At 34.4% G+C, this 25784-nt stretch overlaps 1 protein-coding gene across 1 annotated transcript in view; it reads left to right on the top strand.

The window, feature by feature from the left end:
• Positions 1-25784, top strand: part of PTPRQ (protein tyrosine phosphatase receptor type Q) — a 198273-nt gene that overhangs the window by 162850 nt on the left and 9639 nt on the right. The window contains exons 35-41 of the mRNA XM_082742760.1: positions 7707-7733; positions 8372-8453; positions 11561-11651; positions 17164-17240; positions 22658-22792; positions 22988-23113; positions 23967-24115. Coding sequence (XP_082598886.1) covers positions 7707-7733; positions 8372-8453; positions 11561-11651; positions 17164-17240; positions 22658-22792; positions 22988-23113; positions 23967-24115 — 687 coding nt within the window. The remainder of the gene's footprint in view (positions 1-7706; positions 7734-8371; positions 8454-11560; positions 11652-17163; positions 17241-22657; positions 22793-22987; positions 23114-23966; positions 24116-25784) is intronic.

Raw genomic sequence — 25784 nt, 5'->3', positions numbered from 1 at the left:
CCATTGACAGAATTAAAATGGTTTTATAAAAATACATTTTCCTCAAAGGACCTGCTTGATCAGATTCAGTTGTCAAAGTGAGACTGTTGAGCTGAAGGTTTAAGTGATCACATCACACATAAAATATCCATTTCCAACCAGCCCTCAAAGCTGACCTCTCAGGACTCCAGACTCACAAGGGGTCTGGTAGAGCAGCTCTGCCAAGTAACTTTCTTCATCATCATTAAACAGAATTCTTTTACTTTTTATTCTTTTTCTTTTTTCTTTCTTTTTTTTTAATCCTAAGGCTATTAATGCCTCAGAAAAATACTTCTATTTTTACCTCGTGTTTTCCTCGAGCACCACATTTTCTCCCTTAGAATCAGTTAGTAGTGTCCTATTTAGTTAGAGCTCTTACTCTGCTAGAGCTTAACTTAACGGTTTGGATTCATCAGAACCTTTATAGAACACACCTGCGCATAAATCCTATTTGCTAAGGTAGATGTAGTCTTCTTCCAAATTTAGTTTTTTGAGGTTACCTTCTAACACCTAACTTTAGGAACTTTAGGGCTAACTTGCCTTACTAGCTAATAGTTCAGGCCCCTAGCACTCCTTTTTTAGATGATACCGTGTCATCTGTGTCCTCTTCACTGTGGTCTCACTGAGAGCCTGAGCCCCTCTCTTCACATAGCTGTCAGCAGTTTTTCCAGCTTCTCTTTCTGTTCCTTCTGCCCTCTTGCTTAAGGTAGCTAAGCTTGTAGCCCTGGCCGTAATTGAGAATATGTGGCTGACAAAGTAAAACATCTGTCAGGAATTTGTTTTCCAATGTGCTAATGTGGAGAGGCTTAGTAATAATGCAAATTCAACTCTTGCCACCTTGGGAATCTTTTTCAGCTCTTGGACATCAGCAAGAATATTGCTTTTCCTTATTGATCTAAAAGTCCCTTTTACCTCTATTGGGTAAAAGAAGTATCAGTGGGCATCTGCCAGGTGCCAAGCACTGTTCTGGGCCCTGGAAATGACGTGATGAAAACAGAAGGGGCATTGACTCCAAAGAGCTGCCCTTCAAAGGGCTAAGCTTTTAAATCTATTTGTCTTTACAGATATGAGGAGATATACTGAGAAAATACTTAGATAGCACTTAGTAATTGACTGTTTTCTAACTGAATAAGAAAAATTTATATTACTTATTGAGATGTTCACCTTAGAAGGTGAAGTCTGAGTCAGCTATTCTGTTCCAGCCATCAGGATAACGTTTTCTAACTTGATTTACAGTTTTATTGAGGAATAACTGACATTCGTCACTGTGTAAGTTTAAGGTGTAGAGCATAATGGTTTGATTTACATATACTGTGAAGTAATTACCACAGTAGGTTCAGTTAATGAACTTTTTTTTCATATAAATACAATAAAAAAAAAGAATGAAGAAAAGAAAAATGGAAAAAAAATCTTCTCCTCATGATGAAAATTCTTAGGGTCTCTTTTCCTTACAACTTTCAAATATACCATACAGCCATGTTGGCCACGGCCATTGCGTTGTACGTTACATCCCTAGTGCTTATTTAGTTTAATACTGGACGTTGTACCTTTTACCCACCTTCCTCCAATACTCCCTCCCTCTGTCCTCTGAGTCTTATAACCACAAAGTTGATTTCTTTCTCTATGAATTTGTGTTTGTTTGTGTTTTAGATTCCACATATAAGTAATATCATAAGTATTTGTTCTTTTCTGTCTGACTTATTTCACTTAGCATAGTACCTTCAAGCCTATCCATGTTGTTGCAAGTGGTAGGTTTTCCTCTTTTTGTGGCCAAAGGAATTCCTCTGTGTACAAATGCCACAACTTCTTTATCGATTTTGCCACTGATGGACACTTGGGTTCCTTCCATTTCTTGGCTGTGGTAAATAACGTTCCCATAAACATGGAGATGCAGATGTCTTTTTGAGTTAGTGTTTTCCTTTCCTGTGAATATATTCCTAGAAGTAGATTTGCTAGATCATCTGGTAGTTTTTTTAACTTGATGAGGATTGGTTAGGATAATATTTAAATTTATATTAGGGACTCCAGAAAAATCATTGGCAATTTGATAAAAGAAGAAAGATCTGAAAATGGGGTACCTGGGTGGCTCAGTCAGTGAAGTGGCTGTCTTCAGCTCAGGTCATGATCCAGGGATCCTGGGATCAAGCCCCTCATCGGGCTCCCTGCTCAGTGGGGATCCTGCTTCTCCCACTCTCTGCAGGTCTCCCTGCTGGTGCTCTCTCACTCTCTCCGTGTCAAATAAATAAATAAATAAATAAATAAAGTCTTTTTTTAAAAAAGAAAGAAAGATCTGAAATAATACCATTCTAAAGCCTAGAACAAATAAAAAGAATAGGAAAGAACAAAACTGAAGACATCTTTGAATGCATTATAGTTAGTGCTGAGGATAAGTAATAGGATATCATTATAGAAGTAGATGTAAATGTCGGAGGAATTAATGACTTGATTGAAATATAGAAATTAAAAATTCATATTCAATCTTTTATAGCACTTGGAAGGATTAATTAATGTTTTACCAGAAAGATAGATTCTTAACAAATTTTTATTTGAATCCGAAGTACATGTCAGTGTGCCAGATACAGATTTTTAATCAATGCAATAAAGTTTGAGGTTCTATTCTTTTTACCTGACTTAAGTAGAAAACACAAAGTTTCTCAGTTTGTCCTATGCCACTGGTAATGCTGATTTAAGCTGCTCATCTATAGGGTATCATCCATGGCTCTCTATTTGGACGATATTTTAATTCCCTATAGATTTCAACTAATTGACCTTGAGGGAAAGCTGAGTCTCTGTGACAATATGGTCTTCAATCACCACTGCCAACATAAATAAATGGTTCCTCTCTGGATCTATCAAGAGTAATCTGAGTGGAATTTAAGTTTTTGATAGACTTTTAAAAAATGAGCCCAGACATGAAATAATACCCTTTTCAACAAAAGGGAATCAGATTTAAGACAGCTAAGATTCATGTAATAAAAAGTGTTTAGCCCTTTCTGTTGAACGTGGTTGGTTATCTTACTGAAATCTGGACAATTCCCAAATTGATTTATATAATAATGAACTGAATTTGATTTGACAGTATCATTCACCATTGTAAGTGAATAAAATATCAGGCTAAAATGCTCTTCATGTAACAATCTGTTTTTAAAAATGGTAATAAAAAGTTTTCTATTTGAGTTTCTTTGAGTGTTTTCACAGATCACTTAATTTGAAAATAGCACTCCTAAAATAACATTGTTGACCTTCATGCACATTAATTTCTGTGTGGTTTTTTTTTATACTTATCTAACCAAACAGTTTTTCCTAAAAGAATTTAATTTCCTCATCAGTAAAAGTCAATGCTTTTTTTTGTATTATGCCCCACCTTCTTTTCTAATTCCCTGTCTAAGTTGTCTAAGTTAATTTTTTTCCTATTTAAAAACAAAACTTTAAAACTATAATAAAATTTAGAATGAAGCCAATTCCTTTTTTAAAAAGATTTATTTAGTCATTTGAGAGAGAGTGTGTGAGATGGAAGGGCAAAGGGAGAAAGAGAGAGAGACTATCTCGGGCAGAGACCCCACTCTTCTCATGGCCTGACAGGGGCCTTGAACTCACAACTCTTGAGATCGTGACTAGAGCAGAAATCAAGAGTCAGATGCTTAACCAAACTGTGCCACCCAAGCACCCCAGAATGCAACTAATCCTTAAAAGAAAAATGCATCCATACAATATGAGGGTAAGTATCAAAACAGTGATACGGATACAATACACAACCACAAAAATCTTTTACTGGAAACAGGTAATATTGGCCAAAATGTCTTCTCAACTTAGGCTACCCAGACAGATATTTCAATTTCAGTTTACATGTACTCGTGACATCGGCATAGACTGGAAAATTGCATAAAAATTAGACTTTAGAAGTCTTGTTTCTCACATTATGTATATACACATGTGAAGAATGGGTTACATAAAGTGACTGGGTTTGGATAAAGAGAGTGGGACAAAGGAAAAAGAAGCCAAAATAGATCTTACTCTTTTTTTGAAGTCTATCTTTTTCTTACTTGAATAGGCAAGATGATTTTATTGTTCATATATCTAATTTCCTAAAAAGTTTCTAACACCTATAAACTTTCTACTGTGAGGGGATCTAATATGGCTTTTTAGACTCATGTAGTGTTTTGGGGGTTTTTTTGAGACTTTATTATTTAACAGAGAGAGAGAGAGAGAGGACAAGCAGGGAGATTGGGAGAGAGAGACACCAGCTCCCCACTGAACAAGAAGCCCAATGGGGGGTTTGATCCAAGGACCTTGGGATTATGACCTCAGCCAAAGGGGGACACTTAACTGACTGAGCCACACAGGCACCCTAGACTCATGAGTGTTTATTAATATATCTATTGATCATACTTACCTAAAGCTCTTGAGAATTCTCAGTTGCTTACTATTTTAGTGGAAAATTCATTAAATTCAGATACTGTCATAATAAGCACAGTACTTACATTTAGCTTTCTGTGTTTCTTAGTCTGAATGAATCCACAATTATACATTTAATAATGATTTATTCATTGTCTACTATGAATAAGGTTATGAGGGTCTTGTGGTAAACCAGTATTAATTCTACCCCTGCCTCTAAGCACATATGAACCTCAATACATTATCCTTAATGCATGTGCTTATATACCATAATACAAGGGGGAAAGTGGTTTGCCCATAAGAATTTCTTTTTGTGGAAGGAAGAAATCATTTTCTCTATATCAGAACAGAGTGAGGTGCATGGAAGAGTTAACACTCGAATCAGCTATTGAGGATCAGTAGGATCCAGTTGCAGGAAAACCCTTAGAATGGTGCAAACTGAGAGGGAGGAATGGTAGAAAAAATCTGGAATACAAACAGGGTATGTGAAAGGTAGTTTATAAGGAATAATGTTAAAAGGTAAAAGGTAGTTTGTAAGGAATAATGTTAAAAATGCTGGCGTGATGAGAATGCTTTCACACGGTAATGTGAAAACTGAATTATTACCATCTTTATGTTCTTAGAGATTTATTTAGGATCTTAAATTGAGAACTAGAAAACCAGACTTGGATTTGAAGTCTGGATATTTATGACCACTCTTTGTGTTGAGACCCTGATTAAGAAACAGGAAAGCTCATTGCTTAATTTAGCATCTTTTAGTCTACCCAGTTTTGAGTAAAATTAAGATAGAATATTCTCTTGGAAACAAAAAGAAATCCTCCTTTATATCAGTGAACTGTAGGACAGATGGGTAAGAGGAGCTTGAGTTTTATAAAATAAAGTAGAAATAGCAATTTATAATATTAATGATATTAACAAATATTTATGTATTGCTTCCAAAGCCAAAGGCATTTCTAAGCATTGTAAATATATGAGCTTCATTTACAAATACTTGCTCTATTTTCCAAATTAGGAACAGAGGCACAGAAAGATTAAGTAACTTGCTTAAGTAAGTAACTGGTTACTTACTTAAGTGATTAAGTAACTGGTTAATTGCTAGAGTGGATATTTGAAGCGCTCATATTTTATAGTAAGGAAAGAATTCACAAATAGCCACCTGGATCCAATAGCTAGCCAGTTACAGTTCAAAATTAGTATCTTTAGAGAGATCTTTCAGATGCAAAATAAAATAATAGTTTAAAAAGAAGCAACTTTCTTTTTCACTGTAAAGAAATTAACAAAAGAAAAATACATTTTTAGTTATAATTTCTAAATGAGAAGAGACATTAATGAGAAAAAGAGCAAGGATGTGAATAATAACATGGTGCTTTAACTACTTCTTGTGCATTTATATTTTAATATGATTATTCATGTTTAATGTCTTTTGAGGATTTGATGAACGTCTTCTGATTCTTCAAATGCCTTGTTGATGACTGCCCAGAAGCTAGCCCTACTTCAGCTTCTAGATACCTAGGAAAAATATTCTGCCAACACCACCTCAAATACTCCTGGATTTTCTAGGAAGAGAGATGCTCCCCACTGTAGGAAGGCAGGCTGGTTGTCCTTAAATAGGTAGACCATGAGCCTGTCATTAAATCAGATGTGGTGTGTTTGAATTTCACCAATCACAAATTGAATAATGCTCCTTGTTGTTATGAAAGTGATACCCATTCAACTCAAGAATTTCCATTTCTGTGTGGTAGCAGGGAAATTGATCTTGCTAACTCAAATATCTCATTCCTATTTCTCATTCATATCTCATTCATATTTCTATCAGCTCAGTCAATTAGGCTTTACCAACCTAACTCACTTGCCTTTCCTGTTTCTCAGGAATATGATGGCATAAGGGCACTGGGGCATCAGGCATCTAAGTGTATTTGGGTAGTATGGTTCTAGCCCATGGTCATATTTTTTTCTTGCTGGTCTTTGCTGAAGGGTAATTATTTCCAACAGGGACTGACTGTTGCCTCAGTTCCCATTTTATCTGTTGCTATGTCAGAAATATGTCGAGGGCCTCTAATTCAGACTCTGTCTTCCTGTTGCAAACCCCAAATTGAGGATTCTTCTGATTTAGTAGCCTATTCAACCATTTCCATATCCTTTAGTTAAAAAGTTCTCTGTTGCCTTCTTAGAATCACTCTAGGTTATTGTAGGAAGCTTACAAATTCATCTACCAAGACTGCTCAAACATTGCTCTTTTATCACTGTGATGCCATGTTTGATAATGGGATGCTGTATGGGGTTCTACCCTGAGAAGAGGAGAGATACCTCCATCTCCTTGGGGACACCTATCACATTAACCAGAATTTTATCATTCTTCTTAGTAATATTTGCTCCTGCACCCCCATGCTTTTCACCAATTCTTATAATAAAATGAACTTTTGACTCATGTTTTCTTCATTGAATATACTCCTTTGTACCATTTTCATAATATTGATTATGACACATTTTTTCAATCTATTTTCTTTTATTTGTTCTTTACTTCAAAAACCACATCCTCTTATAAACATTATTCACTTAAGGAATGTAGTGAAATCATCCCTGTTAATATTTAAAATCTAAAACTTTGAAAAGTTTATATTTTATTGGTTTTATTTCATTATACTTTGTGCTTTTTGTGGTTTTGCAGTGTTAATTGTGCATGACAAATGTGTTATTAAAGGTGTTACCATCTCTGAATTTGTGTTTTTCATAGTCTACTTGGCTGTTAAAAATTATTTCAATTTTTTTCAGAGTATGAATAACTGACCAACAAACTCTCAGAGAAGCTTTGTCTAAATAACTGAAAGAATTGTGATTTTTTTTTATGGCTTAATGCTCATCAAAATTCACTCATGAAATAAAACTTAGGCAATATGATGTCATTTTTCAAAGATCTACTTTCCCTGGTGAAGCACTCTTTATGGGCAAAGAAAATATTTTTTTAAAATCTATATTAACTCTCTTAGACTCTAAATACTATGCAATATAATAAAAAGTGATCTGTTTTTAGCATAGTATCCCAAATGCCTAACGATACTAAAAGAGTATCTTCGTTTGAGAGGGAAGCTAAGTTATTATTTGGCCATATTTGAGCCCAAATAATATGAGTTAGAAAAAGGAAATGGAATTTAGAATAATGATTGCATATCAGGGAAAGGCATAGCACATCCTACACTATGGATTTATTTTATTTATCTGATTTTAATCTAGAACTCTTTCAGAAAGAGCTATACCCTCAACTTATCATGTATTTAACACAATCTCTGTTGCAGGTTACTTAGTTATAGAAAATCCATCAAGTAAGTTTGTTAAATATCTTTTCTTCTTTTTGAATGTCATTGTTAAATTCACTGACTCAATGAATCTTAATGTGTGGTTCCTTTTTTGTATGTTTGCTGGAAAAACCTCCAAGCTGGATATAAATCATAAAAGCATGACTAATTGCATGGTAACTGGAGAAATGCTTTCTCTCTCTCTGGGGTGAAGCTTGCATGTCTGTATTTTAGCTTGGGAAGTAATACGGGGATATTTAAACTCCTTAGGGTTTAAAAACCATGTCATTATGAGAATGAGGTCACTGCAATATTTTATATCTTCTAAAACCTTATAATGTATAAAATGTTTTCTGTATGACAAAGAGGTATTATGTGCTTTAGGGCTCAATGATAACTTTATGCCCTTATATTTACTTGAATAACTTTTTTCCTTACAATGTGAAATCATCATATAAAGTCACTTAAAAATGGAAAGGATTTGGTGCCACCGATACAAAGAAAGCACACTTACAGGGGAAAAGTTAATTTTGTAAACATGGCAGAGTGACTTTAAAGGGCTATGTGGTTATGGGTTTTGAAATGTCTGTTGTTCTTTGACTTGTTCATCGTCCAGCCAGTGCCAATCTAATATGATTCCATTTTCTATCTCTCTTTGCTTGGAGGCCGGTAAGCAAGAAGACCTTCCTGCAACATGTTGAAGAGCTTTGCACAAACAACAACCTAAAGTTTCAAGAAGAATTTTCGGTATGTTACCAGCAGTTGTCACAACATTGCCAGACCTCCAGTCGTTTCATGTGTCACATTTCATGTCCATTTTAAGAAGGCAAGGCCATGAAGGACTCTGGCCTTGATAATCAATACCCAATTACCAGGTTGATTGTTTGGATAGTAATGTTACACGGGATGGCCTCTGGTGCAACCTGAACAGAATTACTCACCTACTGTGTGAGGAAAGGGTTCTCCTCTTCAGACCTCCCTAGCAATGGCAGCCTGGCCTCATTCCTGCTCTTTCATCCAGATATACACGGGAATCTGGAAAGTTGCATTCATTGGTTTTTGCTGGTGTGTGAGATTTAGGCTTTACCATACATGTGGTTTTATATTTAAATAATGATTTTATATTTAGAGACTAAATAATTCCATTTTATATTTGCCATTTAGTTTAGGTTAGGGATATAGAAGAACCTGAGAACAGAGCATGATGTTTCCAGAAAATACAAAAGTAGTATTTCTAGAGCTATCTAAAAGTAAAAATATCCATGTTTTATGAGGCTTAGTTTTTAGTTACTATGAAATAAGTACATATCACCTATGGAGAATACATGAAGTTAAGAAAATTCCACTTCAACACTTTTTAAAAGTTAAGATTAATTATATTGCTTTTAGCATTTTATATATCTATAAAATTGAAATTATATTAATGAATGAGGTATATATCAGATCTATAAATAAGCTTTTTTAAAACTTGTATACCTCTTTCCAAACTTATATAATTATTTTGTTTTATATAAGTAAAATGGATTTCTAAATTTCACCAACAATTTTCTTTTTTTTTTTTCCATGAAATTTTTAGTGTGTGAACCTATGAAACAAAGAATTAAGCAATTGGCTTGAATAATTCAGGATTATACTATTTCAGCCTCTCAGGGAATAATAACAAAATGTGAGAAGATTAATGGTATTTCCTACAGCTCTTTGGTTATGCTTCTTAAGTAATATTGGCCTGGACTTAACAAAATCGATGGTACCATAAAACTTTTCTTAGCATTTACACAGCAAGAACTTGTAATTTTTCAAGAGCAAAAGTGTAATTTCACTGTAATAGGAGCGAATATAATTACATTATGCATGACTGAGTAGATGAAAAGTTCTATTAGCAACAACATTTTCACATATATTACACTGAGAAAATTTCTAGTTCAACCTCTTTGGAGATCATGGTTTTAAAAACTTTCTTAAATACTGGGGCACCTGGGTGGCTCAGTCATTAAGTGTCTGTCTTCAGCTCAGGTCATGATCCCAGGGTCCTGGGATCGAGCCCCGCCTCTGGCTCCTTGCTCTGCGGGAAGCCTGTTCTGTTCTCCCTCTCCCACTCCCCTTGCTTGTGTTCCCTCTCTTGCTGTGTTTCTCTCTGTCAAACAATAAATAAAATGTTCTAAAAAAATATTTGTCATATTAATATATATCAATTCAACACTTAATAGTTAAGCGACTTTGAACAAACCACATAAACTCTCTGTTCCTCAATATCCTCATTTGTAAAATACTAACATTTTCCTCACTGAGTTGTGAACACTAAAATGATCGAATATGTATAACACTAAGAATAGTGGCTGATACAAGCACTAATAGCTATTAGATTAGGATGATGACTTTTACCATAAGGAAGTTCATACTATGTTAAGAACTGCAGATCTGCACAAATAATACATAAATACACTGAATTGAGACAGAGATATGCAGACAGAAGTGAGGACTGACATTATTTAGATAACAGTTAGAAAAGCATGCACAAGAAGGTAACGTTTGATGCACTTTTGGACAAACAGAAGACCAATGGGTAGACAGAGAGGGGAAGAATATCCCAGAGAGGGAGAAAGAATGCAAAAGCAAAAAGATGAAGAACAGTCTTACTCATCTGAGATTCCACTGAACAGAAAAAACAATAGAAGAAAGAACTACATAGGATGCTGGAAGGCCTGTGTTCTCTGATAAGAAAAAGGCTGCCAAGTGTGACATTACTATCCAAACACTCAACCTGGTAATTGGGTATTGATTATCAAGGCCACAGTCATTTAAATCTATGAATGGAAACTTCTATGTGAAATAATTACAGAAAAAAAAGTACCAGCTTTCAGGAGATTTCCATTTCACCTGTGTTTCCCCCCTATTCCTTTGTCTCTTACGGACACACGGACATATATTCCCAACACCTTGACACAGGGAAACTATCCTAAGATTCCCTACTTAGTTAAACACATTTTTTCTAAGCCTTTTATGCCAATACACCAGATTTCAAATGCTTACACTGCACATAACCACAGGCAAAGATTTTCTTTCTGAGGAAGAATAAGGGGGAAAGGGAGACTCATCTAATAAATGTTGAAAAAACTGTAAAAACACAAATTCTTAATACTTTTTTAAGGAATTTGGCAAGTTGAGACATTTCTAAAATGAAAAACTATAAACTTTGTAAATATCAAACACCAGCTCAACAAAATAATGAATGCATTTTCTTGCACGAACTTTCTTAAGGATGAAGGGGTAATATCATTTTTTACCAAAATGTCAATAACGGATCTCCTTGACCCTTCATCTGTGTCTGATAATTCTTAGTCGCACCTTTGCATTCCAGTATCGATTTAACAATGCCTACTGAGAACGGAAATTGACCTTTGGCATCTTCTTAAACTGACCAATGTTGTACCAATTAATAGGCATGAAATCACACTGCCTGAGGAGAAAAAACAAAAAATAAATCACTGAACTCCCTTCCCCTACTAAGTAGACATTAAAATATTAAATAATAATCAGTGTGTTCCTGATGAAACCATTAATAAAGTATAGAGAAGGCTATTATTAATACGGTTTCCACATCTTAGGGCTTCCAAAAGTACAAAGAAATTATCCCAGAGGAAGCAACAGCCCAACTTGCCAATTTTATTCAGGACATTTTCAGTAAACGGTTGTGGAAGTTCATTGCTATTAATTTGACCTTGTTTCTGCATTTATGAGAGGTGTTTATAATTTAAAAGTAAAAAGGTTTAGAATAAAGAATGTTTTTTTCCTAAGTAGAATTTCTTGTTTACCTCCGAAATAAATCTCAACTTTGCAATGACTTCATTCCACAGGAACTACCAAAATTTCTTCAGGATCTTTCTTCAACTGATGCTGATCTGCCTTGGAACCGAGCAAAAAACCGCTTTCCAAACATAAAACCATGTATGTGCCCTTACTGTCTCTGGTTTCCACCTGAAAAATATTTTTAAAATGAGCACCAAATGCATCTTAGTCTTTTTATTTCTTAAACCTATTATATTACATATTAATCAAATTACAATAATGCATTTTATTAGCAGTAATTTTCAAATTGTATCTCTCTTGCTTTGTTAATCTTTAATAAAGATAATGTACATGATTTTCAGCTTGTTCATACAAGGTTCACTTATGCAGGTGCAAGAAACTGTAGACCTAATATTTTCTTAGCTTTGTAATTTAACCCAAGTAATGAATCTCTCTAACATCTTCCTACAAATCTAGTTCTCCAGTGAAAAGAGAAACGTAACTTTGTGCATTCATTTCCCTTAAAAGCAGGGCAGTGCTTTCTTATAGAATATAAAAGTTGTATTGAGAAATATTCCTTGGAGATCAAAGCAAATGTGTGCTTACCAGGATTGGTTTTACAAAGGAAACAGGGTAGTGTCTCACCATAGTAAATAAATCTTCATTTTTCAATCAATAAGAAAAACTGTATTGTCACTTTAAGAATTAGCAATGATGTGAAAGAAAAATTCTGATCATAATAGCTATATATTTGATATTACATTTTTTGAACAGATGTGCCTCCTATCTATATTCTGATTCAATACGCTTTTTGTGATATTCTAAAATATTGTTACTATTATTTCAAAATCTAGAATTTTAAAATATTCCTAATCTGAAAGTATTTTTAATAAATATACATTTTTGTATGTTCTGTGCATTTTCAAATCTATATTGGGAAAATTCCTTACTGAAGAATTAACTCTTCTGTCTAGAAAGACATAGATTGAAGAAGGATACAATAACAGAGTGTAAAATCATAAAGGATGTAGATAGGAGGACATGGACTGAATTCTGATATTCTAGAACTCAAGGATAACTGAGGCATGAAGTAAACAAATTTAGGGAAATGTGATATAGGAAGTAGTAATCTAGTGGAATCTGCTAATTCCCAACAATTAGGATAAAATGAAAATGCAAATAGCTTTAATCACCCCAAATCCCTTCTGGAACAAAGCAAGTCATAAGTAAATGACTTTAGGAGCAAGTTGACAAATCAGACTCTTTTGTAGGAAGTACGGAATGTTAGTATAGACTCTCTAAATTTCTGTGGCACAAAGTTTCTCAATAGGTCCTTTTGTTTTCCTTTTCAGAGAGTTAACCTGGTTTCGATGCATCGTAAATTTAAAAGATAACGGAAATTCTCATGTTTTTATATTTGTCGTTACCTAAATTTCTTTGGTACTGGTGCATGCCTATTCAGTGCTGTTCTGTGAAAATAAACACTATAATCTGATTGAAAGACAGTTACTGAGTGCCTGGGTGGCTCAGTCAGTTAAGCGTCTACCTTCAGCTGAAGTCATGATCTCAGGGTCCCGGAATCAAGTCCTGCACCAGGCTCCCTGCTCAGTGGGATGCCTGCTTCTCCCTCTGTTCCTCCCCTGACTCGTGCGCTCCCATGTTCTCTCTCTCCCTCTCTCTTAAAAATAAATAAATAAGAAATCTTTTTTTAAAAAGACAGTTTCTATGGAATATTTAATATTTATTTACAATCATATATTTGGCTGGAGTAACTTACATCAGTATATATAAAATAAGCAAACCAAATACAGCTAACTTATTTCCAAAGACCAAAGAGTATCTAATTTAAAATACATAAAAATTTGACACAGTAGCAAGATTTTTTTAAAGATTTTAAGAGAGAGAGAGAGAGAGTGCAAGCAGAAGGAAGGGCAGCAGGAGAGGGAGAGATAGAATCTCACGCAGAGCATACACTTCTGCCCGATCACAGAGCCTGACACAGGGCTCAATCTCTCAACCCCAAAATCATGACCTGAGGCAAAATCAAGAGTCAGACGCCCAACTGACTGAGTCACCCAGGCAACCCAAGATATTTTTTAATCACTCTTTTATTATTAAGATCCCAGTACATTATTATTCAGATTCACATCACAGCTGAAAGAAAAGTCAGACCATATAGATTATTACTTACAGGATAGGAAGAGAATAAGAGCAGTCAAGGAAAGTAAATAACCTTAAAACAACAAGGAGACCTGAAAAGTCTGATTGCCCAATTTCTTCTAATCTAAGAAGCTAAGACAAAAAGTAATTGTTGCTGATGGAATTATGTTATAAATCAAGAGTGTTTGGGATATTATAATTGGCATTTCATACATTTTTCACCTTTGCTAGAGTCAAATGGATAATGTCCAATTGTTTTCTGCTTTCTTCTTCATTTCAGTACAGAAAACTTACAATAATTTTTCAAGTGTATTGCATCTACATTCAATATCCTGTAATGCATTTGTAGAAAATCTTTTTCTTAACTGTGCTCTTAGAGAGTTGGAGCTCCTATAAGAAATAATTTTGTTAGGTAGATTTCTCTATTTTTCAAGAATGTGATGAGAATAATTTATTGATCCAGCTAACTATGTACTGCCAGCTATGTAGTAAAAATGTTAAGAATGTGTGGGCTCTGATCAAACTTCCTGGGCTACAATCCTGTGAACCTACTAGCTGCCTTAGTGACTGGACATACTGTTCCGTGGTGTCCACTTCATAAGGTTATAGGGAGGATTAAATGAAATAATTACGTAAATCACTTTGCCCAATACTGGAACATGGAAAGCTCTTGATGTTAATTCTTATGGTTGTTAGTTATCAATAGATTGCTTATTTTTAAAGCTGTTAATTTTTTGGGTGAATAAGATTTAATAACAGGCCCTTGGGGTGTATAGTCTGGATATAACAAGCCCACTTCCCTAACCTGAGTGAGAAGACAAGCTCTAAACTCAGCCACTTCTGATGGCAAGTACTCCCCGACCACACACACACACACACACACACACACAGAACAAGCAAATGAGATGTTTAAACTTAATATATTCTCCCACTGTGCTTGCAGAGAAGCCATTAAGCTGAAGAAACGTTTTTTTCCTCCCGTAGAGAATGAATTCATTTTAATAGACTCTGAATTTTAGCTTGAGACAGCTTAGTGAAGTGCATTGTTTCCCCTGAGTAATGCAGGAAGTAGGATTTCAAATATCACAGTGCATTTTAGAAGATATTAGCTTACAGGGCTTTAAGATACTAGAATTAGCAGCAAATGCTTGCAGAAGAGATTTCCAAATCTCTGTTTGACAGGACACTATGACCTTCAGAAATGTTCCAACACCACGAAGAAAAGTTTTAGCTTGTGGTTGACTCATATAGTTACAAGCAGGCATATCGCTTGAACAGAAACCTGATGGCTTCCCTTCCTAAGTTACAGGAATAGCCACAATGTCATTAAAATAGTTAGGTCATACCAAATTCAAAGTCTTTGGGACATAAATCATTTGCATAAATTTGCTTAAACATTCCCCATCTCTAAGCATATCAGACAGGTCATTTGAATCACTAACAATACAGCAAAGTTGGAAAAGTAGCATGTGCTTAAGTTTAATCAAATCCTATTCAGCTTTAGAAGTTCCATAAGCTTTCATGTACGTTTTCTTAATGAGGATTCTACGAAATAAATATTGTAACTGTATATTATAGGCGAGGTAGTGAAGGAGCAGAGAAGTTAAAATGCACCTAAAGCCACTCATATTTGAACGGCTCTAAATGCATGGCCATTCATTTGAATTCTGGAATTCAAACCCACCATTTACCCATTTTCCTCCACTACTGAGTGCCTTCCCAATGAGATTTAAAAAAAAAAATCAAAATAATTATGTATAATAGGTATTTTGTATCATTTCCATTCCTTGCTAAAATTAGCACTGGACAGGGCGCCTGGGTGGCTCAGTGGGTTAAGCCGCTGCCTTCGGCTCAGGTCATGATCTCAGAGTCCTGGGATCGAGTCCCACATCGGGCTCTCTGCTCGGCAGGGAGCCTGCTTCCTCCTCTCTCTCTCTGCCTGCCTCTCTGCCTACTTGTGATCTCTCTCTGTCAAATGAATAAATAAAATCTTTAAAAAAAAAAAAAAAATTAGCACTGGACATTCCAATTGAGATATCCATATACCAACTTGGTAAAAATCCTCAAAAAAAATAATATGAGCCCCTTTTTTGAAGAAAAATAATGATTGGGGGAATCTAATGTTATCAGATCTTAAAATAGTCTAAAGAATAATAATTAAAAGTTTGGTATTAAAGAAAGAATGGGCAGATAAATTAATGGAAGTGAATAAATAGTCCAGAAATAGTCTTAGAAATACATGGAGCAATTTTGTGTATAATAAGAGTGGTATTTTGAATAAGGGGGAAGTGAGGAAATATTAAGAAACTGGGACTTCATTGCTCCAAATGGCAACAAAGAAACAAACAATAGAAGATAGATTTTACCTACTTCCATAAAAAATAATAATAAATCCCAATGGATCAAAGATTGAAATAGTTAAAAGCAGAAAAACCATTAAAGTTCTAGAAGAAAATATGAATGGAAGATTTGTAAAAATAATAATATTGCTATGAAAGACACATTTGTGTGAAATAACACAAGAAGTCATCATGATGCTCTGAGGAAAAAAACTTTTAATTTTGATTATTAAAAAATGTACATTTTATGTATGGCAAGATAGCTAGGCTAGGTACATTGATGGATAGGGTCAAAAAATTAGAAGAATATTTCAATACATGTAGTGTGTATTAAAATTGTAACATGATATATCTTTGTATAAAATATTTTTAAATAGAAAAATAGTATAATATGAAATGACCATTAATGAAAACGGTATTTAAGATGGTCAATACACAAGCAAAGAAGCTCAGCTGAATTGCTTTTATATTTAAGGAAATAAGAATAACTATTATGAGACATCAATTTGTATCTATCAAAATAATCATAAACTAAAATGTTTAACAATATCTTGTAGTAGAAAGTAAAAGGAAACAGAATTGTTCACTTTCAAACACTTTTATTCAGAGTATAAATTGATATATTTAGAGAACAATTTGGCAATATCTTTCAAAATTTGAAATGCATGACAGTATTCGGGAATTTTACTGCTCGTAATGTATTCTATAAATAGGCCACAACATATAGGCAAAAAATTTAGTTATATTTACGTATCATTTTACAATAACAAAATGAGGTGAGTTGAAATCATCATGAGTTAAATTAGTATGTTATATTTGAACAATGAAATATGATATGACTGTTTAAAATAATAACCTAGATATTTTTGTTTATGAATATATGGAAAGATATAGGTAAATGAAAAAAATGCAAAAAAGAATGTCTATCACTCCATTTATGGTTAGTTTTTATGAAATTGGATAGATTCTAGAAATATATACAAGAACATATTAATAGTCATTGTATCTGGGTAGTGGAAATATGGGATAAGAGGGAACTTCTATTTTAATTTTACTACCATCTGTGATATTCAATGTTACATCATGAATTTCTTTGTATTACTTTTATAGTAAAATCAAGTAGTGGCAATTTAAACAATGAATTAGCATTACTGTCTTATATTTTCCTCTAGATAATAATAACAGAGTGAAGCTGATAGCTGACGCTAGTATTCCAGGATCAGATTATATTAATGCCAGCTATGTTTCTGTAAGTTACTATTTGTTTTGCTTTATATTCTTATAAAACATGAATACTTTGATTATGTTACTCTTCCAACTATTTTAAATAAGAAATTTATTATAAACTCTATGCATTTTATGTGCATAAAATTCCTTACAACAACACTAGTTACCCCCATTTTATAGATGCAAAAATGGGGGCTCCTAATAGAGATTTCAATTTACCAAGTGACAGATACATAACTTCAAGCTACATATCCCCAGGCCGTTCCTCTAATTAATGTTTGTCAGTAAATTCTTTGTATGCAATGATGTCTGTCAATCTATCTTATAAAGAAAAAGTCAAATATAGTTATGTCCATACAATATAAAAATTTTATGCTCTTTTTGCCATCTAGATTTTCAGTCCTTCAAGGAGACTACAATGTCATGTTCTTCTTTGATCCTCAGTTACCTGTAGAATGTGCATTCATTGTAGCTGCTCAAAAAACATAAATGAACCAACATGAGATGAATTGTTACATGCCTAATGTACTAATTGGCACATCATAGATAATAAATGCTTACTGTATTGGATTAAAAATTGAATGACACCAAAGTGTTTTAGGGATCTCTCTCTCCCTCTCTTTCATGGCTCTCTTGTGCTCTCGGGGCTCATCACTATCACAGGTACATAGAAACTTGAAATGTACCCAAGACCAGCACCAGGGCTGACACATGGAATTGCCTTTGACCTTGTGGTTATTAAATTCAACCATTTGCCTCAAAGCTGCTTCTGAAAAAATCCTGATAATTAGATGTTAGCCTCTCTTGGCATTGATTCACCTACTTTCTCCTAAGCCAGAAGACTCTATCTCTGAACAGCTCCAATATATCGTTGTTTTTATAAAAACAAGATTTTTCCCCTTATATTTTCACCCACTGGGTTCAATTCTAATATATAGCAAAGTTAGCCATCCTTATTACGGTGACCCTACAGACACTTGAGGGTTTCCTCTAGTGTCCACAGTCTTGTATTCTTTTCTTATTCATAGGTCACTCCCAGGCCTGCCCTTTAGTCCCACTGGGACTCTGCTTCTGTGTTGCTCCAGCTTTTCCCCATTAACATAACTTCTTCTGTGTCTCGTTCCCTTGAAACCCCTGTTAAGGGGGAAATTTTCATTCTAAATTCTTTATTGGTTGATAATGACTCCAAAATTTCAATCATATATTGGGTCTTATTCTGAAAGGAATATATAAAGAGAGAATTTGAGATTTTTTTAATAGGGGAAATGAGCGAGTGTTTGTAGGAGTTAAAGCATCCTTTGAATTCCAGCCTATTTTTATGCAAGAACTTTAAATCCATTTTGAAAAACCACACACGTTGTCTACTGTGGTGACATATTTTAGTCATTTTTCAAATGATTGATGCCCTGGAAAATATAATTCTTCTCTAAAGATTTTGGTGAAATCTTGTGCTTACTAATTTTCATTACAGCCCAAACTCCATACTATGTTGAAGTTTTACTTTGATTTACAGAATGTTGCATATATGCATTTAAATTTAATCAATGTGCTAGTGATCATATGTTTTGTGATACTACAGATCAGGGCAAGCACAAATGGTTGTATCTCTTGTTTGTACCATTTTTATTCACTAATAAGTAGGTACAAAAGAATAACTCACATTCTCTAATGTTCAACCAGACATAGGGTGACAGTATAGGGTATGAATATGATTAGAAAGGAAACTGACAGTTTTAGTAGGTGTAACTAAACCAAACAGATTTACATAAACAAAGGAATATTCATGAACACCCAGTGCTCCCTTTAAATATTACAGGTTGTCAGGAAGCAGCTATAAGAAGATGATAATGTAGGGTGAGCAATAAAACTAAGGATTCTGAATATATATATCCTGCTATAATCAAGTGACGTTGTAATATAATAAATCTTACAACAAAGTCACTATAACCCATATGTAATGATATGCATAATCATTACTGAGCTGCATGGGAAGCAGGCCCAGATGGAAAACATCTTAATGTAGGTTAAGGCAGATTTCAGAATTGGAGTGGAAGGATATTGCTGCTCTTAGGCTTTAGGTAAATCTTCTTTGCTTGGAATTCCAGAAATAGATGGAAATAGAAAAGCCGTGATACCACAATGGCCCTTACTTTGCCATCCCCAAATTCAGGCAATCTTCCCTCAGAAAGAGTGAAAACGTCTCAGAAAGAAAGGTCAGATGTATCAATTCCCTCCACCTCCCCCGTTTTGTTCCATGACACTTCTATCTGAGAGTTCATGAACACTTGTTCCAGGAGCAAAAGACAGAGGCCATCTACAAATGGTTTCTGGATTCCTATATGTCCCAGTGCTAGAGGAAAAAGGGAGGAGAACTATAATGGGAGGTAGGGAAGAAAACAGAATAATTAGTCTTCAGATGGAAAAGCAAAAGAACTCAAGTCTGGGAGAGAAAAAGGGAGAAGTAAGATACTATAAGTACATCTGAAGGATATCCTTTAAGATTGGGAAACTCCAGGTCAGGGTCTGTAACTAGGTTAATTTAACTTTACCTCTCTGCCCTCACCTGTCCTTAAGAATTGCGCTCCTATGCATAGCTAGGATTCATAGAGAGCTGGGAACAGTTTGATGATGAAAGAACTATGGGAGAGAGGTAGGGAGGGAAAGAGATGCTGCGTCCCTATAAACAGCCACTAACTTTACAAATGAGTTTAGAAGGGCTTTCAAGAAAATTAACAATGGAAACATAATAGAACAAGAGAAAGGCACTAAACCCTATGCCTGATATTACTTTAACCTGAGAGATTTTTTTACCATAATTAGAAGTTAAAGATTAAAGGCCATGATGCAAAGGAGCTGTAATAACATCAGAAACATCATAGTTGTTCCCACGTTGATAGAATATTATAGTGCCAAAGTACATTTAGTCCCTGAGAAAGGAAAATGCAGATGACCAGGAGAAACATTTTATAAATTGATTCGTGTTAACTGTCCTCATCCTTGAAATACTTTCTTCTTCTGGCATCCATATGTAGATGGCCTCTGTCTTTTGCTCCTGGAACAAGTGTTCAATTTTCCTTCTACAGCTCTGACTCTTTCATCTCAGTGTGGTTGGTTTTCTGTTTTCTCCTTCACCACCAAACACCTGAATTATCTAGAGCCCAATCCTTGAATTTACTCTTCCTTTCTGAATTCATTTCCTTGATAATTTTATCTAATCTTGTGCTTTATCTGTGTGGTGATTACTTCCTTTTTTTTTTTTTTTTTTTTTTTTTCAGCATAACAGTATTCATTGTTTTTGCACCACACCCAGTGCTCCATGCAATACATGCCCTCCTTAAAACCCACCACCTGGCTCCCCCAACCTCCACCCCCCCACACCCCTTCACAACCCTCAGGTTGTTTTTCAGAGTCCATAGTGCTCATGGTTCACCTCCCCTTCCAATTTCCCTCAACTCCCTTCTCCTCTCCATCTTCCCATGTCCTCCATGTTATTTGTTATTCTCTGCAAATTAGTGAAACCATATGATAATTGACTCTCTCTGCTTAATTTATTTCACTCAGCATAATCTCTTCCAATCCCGTCCATGTTGCTACAAAAGTTGGGTATTCATCCTTTCTGATGGAGGCATAATACTCCATAGTGTATATGGACCACATCTTCCTTATCCATTCCTCCACTGAAGGGCATTTTGGTTCTTTCCACAGTTTGGCGACTGTGGCCATTGCTGCTATAAACATTGGGGTACAGATGACCCTTCTTTTCACAACATCTGTATCTTTGGGGTAAATACCCAGGAGTGCAATGGCAGGGTCATAGGGAAGCTCTATTTTTAATTTCTTGAGGAATATCCACACTGTTCTCCAAAGTGGCTGCACCAACTTGCATTCCACCAACAGTGGAAGAGGTTTCCCCTTTCTCCACATCCCCTCCAACACATGTTGTTTCCTGTCTTGCTAATTTTTGCCATTCTAACTGGTGTAAGGTAGTATCTCAATGTGGTTTTAATTTGAATCTCCCTGATGTCTAGTGATGATGAACATTTTTTCATGTGTCTGATAGCCATTTGTATGTCTTGATTGGAGAAGTGTCTGTTCATATCTTCTGCCCATTTTTTGATATGATTGTCTGTTTTGTGTGTGTTGAGTTTGAGAAGTTCTTTATAGATCCTGGATATCCACCTTTTGTCTGTACTGTCATTTGCAAATATCTTCTCCCATTCCGTGGGTTGCCTGATTACTTTCAAATTTATGTCTCCAGTTTGGATTTCTTCTTGAATTCTAAACTCATATACCCAATTGCCTTCATAATATTCCCACTTGAATATCTAACAAGGATTTCAAGTTTAACGGGTCTGTAACGAATTTCCAATTTTCCCTTCAAACCTGCATATCCCAAAGTCTTCCAAACCTTCCTTTAAAATTTTTACTGATTTTAATACCCAATATCCAGTCCATCAACAAATTCTTTTGACTCAGTCTTCAAAGTATATCCAGATCCTTTCGTTTCTCACCATCCTCCCTGTTATCACCCTAACTAACCCCTTAGTTGTATTGTTGCAATAACCTTCTAGCTACTCTCCTTTCACTTTTAACCCATATAGGCTGGTCTTCTCTCAGAAACCAGAGTAAAACTATTAAACCATACACTCTATATATTTAAAACCTTCCAACAGCTTTCTAGATCATCCTGAGTGAAAACCGAAGTCTTATAATTACCTGCTAGGACCTAAAGCATCCTATCCTCCCTCCTCCGTTCTTTCTTCTGTTATCTTCTCTATCTGTCCCCTCCTCATTTACTCCACTCTAGCCATTTAGTGTTCATAGAAAATTCTAGGCACTTTTTTTTTTCTTTAATGTTACACTTGACTTTCTACCAGGAACACTGGCCCCAAAATCCTGCAGAGCTTACTGCCTTACTTCTTCAAGTCTTTCCTTAGATGTCATCAGTGAGTCTTTTCTGAACATCAAATTTTCTGAAAACCCTCTCTCATAACATATACCTCTTTTAAAGGTTCTATGTAATTTGCTTATTTAACAGACTTATTAATGGACTTAATGTCTATCTTCCCTAATATGTAATAAATAGATAATATAAAGTAAATATCAGTATATTTATTTGTATAAATATAGAGAATATAAAATAACTAAGAATGGAATTTTAGTGTTTTTTGTCAGTGATGAATCTCCAGATCCTAGGACAGTGCTTGGCACACAGTAGGAACTCATAAATATTATATCAATGGAGAAATGTACATATTTTAATACTGTAAAGAAATTGACCAAAATGTTAATGACATTTCATTCTGGATAATGATATTGTGGGTGAATTCCACATTCTATTAGATATTTTACAATTAGTGCATTTTTATCTATTGCTCAAAAACTAAAAAATACTGTATGTATAAATGTTGATTTAATATTGTCATTATATCCTTCTAGGGCTACTTATGTCCAAATGAATTTATTGCCACTCAAGGTCCATTACCAGGAACAGTTGGGGATTTTTGGAGAATGGTATGGGAAACCAGAGCAAAAACATTAGTAATGCTAACTCAGTGTTTTGAAAAAGGAAGGGTGAGTTATTTGAAAATCTGTTCACAAGATGTTATTTTACAATTGTCTTAATATATGTGTGGCAATTTCTGCTAATACTGTGAGTCATCAATAACCTGGACATCTATAAGGCAGTTTTAACTTAGTAGCAATAACTGTGATATATCGATCCATATAACAATGGTTCTTATGACTGGTGATTTTCTCTGAATGCAGATCAGATGCCATCAGTATTGGCCAGAGGACAACAAACCAGTTACCGTCTTTGGAGATATAGTGATTACAAAGCTAATGGAGGATGTACAAATAGACTGGACCATCAGGGATCTGAAAATTGAAAGGGTAAAACAAGGGGAGGGGAGGGGAACACAATATGAGTGCTCTGTCTAAAAGTAAAATTAATTTCTAGAACTGTCCCTTGCTACAATACCTCTATATTCAACAGTGTTTTCCTCTTATTTTCTAAACAGAAATTTTTGATAACTGACTTCAGTATCTAGGTCACTGTGTTTAATTCCAAATCTTATGGTTAAAGTTTATATTAACCAATGAACATCAAATTCTTAGGTAGACAAGAGGAAAAAAAAAAAAGAAGGAAATTATAGATTAGGTTTTTCTTTGATGAAGAAACTATAAAGTGAAAAATTTTAAATTCCTTAAAACAGGAATTTCCCTAATCAGTCATCTCTTTATTTTAATAATTTGATTTTCTATTTAATCCAGAACTGATACTGAAGATAGACTGTGGGATCCCAACTTTATCAGTTCATATCAATGCCTATACTGACAGAAAATGGCACAAGGATCTTTATACTTTCTGACATTATCAGACACTCAATACTTGTGTTTTGAATAATAGGTGAATGTGTTTATTTAAATTTGGATCGAAATTATTTTAAAATCTCCTATTCTTGTGCTACCAAATATTACACTACATTTGAATATAAACACTCTATATTATCATCTGTTCGCAAGCTTTTTTACTCGTTCCATTCATACTGGAAGGCAACTTGCTTTATTGCAACAATCATAGAAGATCTGTCTTGCAGGAAATCATGAAAAACAGGTTCCTCTGTTTGGTAAATAGTCATTTTTAAAAGATCACCTTCAAAAGGTAGGATGTCAGCTGCCTTAAACCTTCATCGTGATACTATAATAATCATGTCATGCTTCTTTAATCTGTCACACTACCTAGCATGGAGACTGCATGACTGTTCGACAGTGTAACTTTACTGCTTGGCCTGAGCACGGGGTCCCTGAAAACAGTGCCCCTCTAGTTCACTTTGTAAAATTGGTTCGAGCAAGCAGAGCGCATGACACCACACCCATGATTGTTCACTGCAGGTAAGGAAGATACTTCCAGAATCTATATGAAACACTAGATATGGTCTTTAAAGTCGATGTGGTCCTTTTATTATCATGATACCATTGGTTATTTTCTGGCAGAATGTTAATGTAGCTTCATTCCAATTTCCAGTTTTCAGATGTTTTACTGGTTATAATGGATCAAATTTTAACTTTATAAAAGGTTAGATGGCAAAAATAAAATGAGTAGTGAAGGTGTCTAAAAGCAAGGGAAAGTATCTTACTGGTAAGGGAATCTTTTTGAACTCTTGACTGGATTATGCCTCTCAAACGAAAGTCTTCAATTTTTTTTTTTTTAATAGTAGACCCTCATTGATGTGTGTGTGTGTGTGTGTGTGTGTGTGTGTATGTGTGTGTGTGTGTGTGTGAGATTTTAAGAATTTTACAGATAAACATCTGATCCTTTATTATGTCAATTGGCATTAGCCTACTACCATAATTTAAATTTTTTTCATAAAAGCAAATTTTTGGATTTGAGTTACAAAGAATAAAAGAAAACAAAATTTAAAGACCAAATTAAGTGAGCAACCCAAGTATGACAACAATTTTTACAAATTTTAGCTACACACGTGTCTTCCTTTGACTAGATCTTTGGACATACTTAAGGGAATATAACTATAAATTGAAGTTTTTCTCCACTTTCTTTTAATTGGTATTTAACATTCTAAGAAATAGAACTCAAGATTGTTTAGAATTCAGAGTTTTTTCTGAACAGATGGATTTGATTATTTTCTAACATAATAAACTTAAATAAGTCTCAACTTGAGTCTCTTTGATAATTGGTTTGTAAACCAGAGAAAAAGTAGGTAATAATACACTATTTTATGATTTAGCTTACAGGAGATACCTAGAATGGGTAAATTCATAGAGACAGAAAGTAGAACTGTGGCTACCAGGGACTCAAGGGAGAGAGAGAAGGATGGTTGTTATTTAGTGGGTACATTGTCTAATTAGTTGTTTAATGAGAATGTCTATTTGGGATGATGAAAAAGTTCTAGAAATGGATGGTGGTGACAGCTGCACAGCATTGTGAATGTGCTTAACACCAACTTAGATGTGTGTACTTAAAAATCCTTAAAATGGTAATTTTATGTTATGTATCCTTTACTGTAATAAAAATTGAGGTAATAGTATCTTAGTCACATTAATAATTAATACATTATTAATTATAATAAGTCTAATAATTAATTGATAATTTTTCTAACAGATAAATACTATAATTAATGTGGTTAAAGATGTAAGAAAATATCAATCCATCCAAATTTTTACTCTTATTTAGAGGAAAAAAATTCACCATTTAGTTTAAATGATTATATATTTTCCAGGAATATTGTGGATTTTTAAAAATTATAAGGGTAATACATAAATGCTTAGATTCAATTATAAAATATCTAAATAATGCTTAGATTTAAAAAGCATATAGAACAAAAGTTAAAGTGTTATTTTTACCCTCCCAATTCCATTTCTCCTTCTTCTACATAACATTTTCAACAGAATAATATATAGTGTAAATAGTGTAAGAGTTTTCTTCTAAAGTTGATGATTGCTTTTAAGCTGGGTCATTGATGATTAAAACCTTTAATGGGCAGTAGCTGCCTTTGGCTTCTCTGTATCTTGCACATACAGTGCCACTGACAGGGAAGTCTGT

Source organism: Mustela nivalis (assembly GCF_964662115.1).
Source record: "Mustela nivalis genome assembly, chromosome: 7".
Taxonomy (NCBI): Eukaryota; Metazoa; Chordata; class Mammalia; order Carnivora; family Mustelidae; genus Mustela; species Mustela nivalis.
The sequence above is the reverse complement of the archived record's forward strand: the minus strand, read 5'-3'. Positions and strand labels throughout refer to the sequence as shown.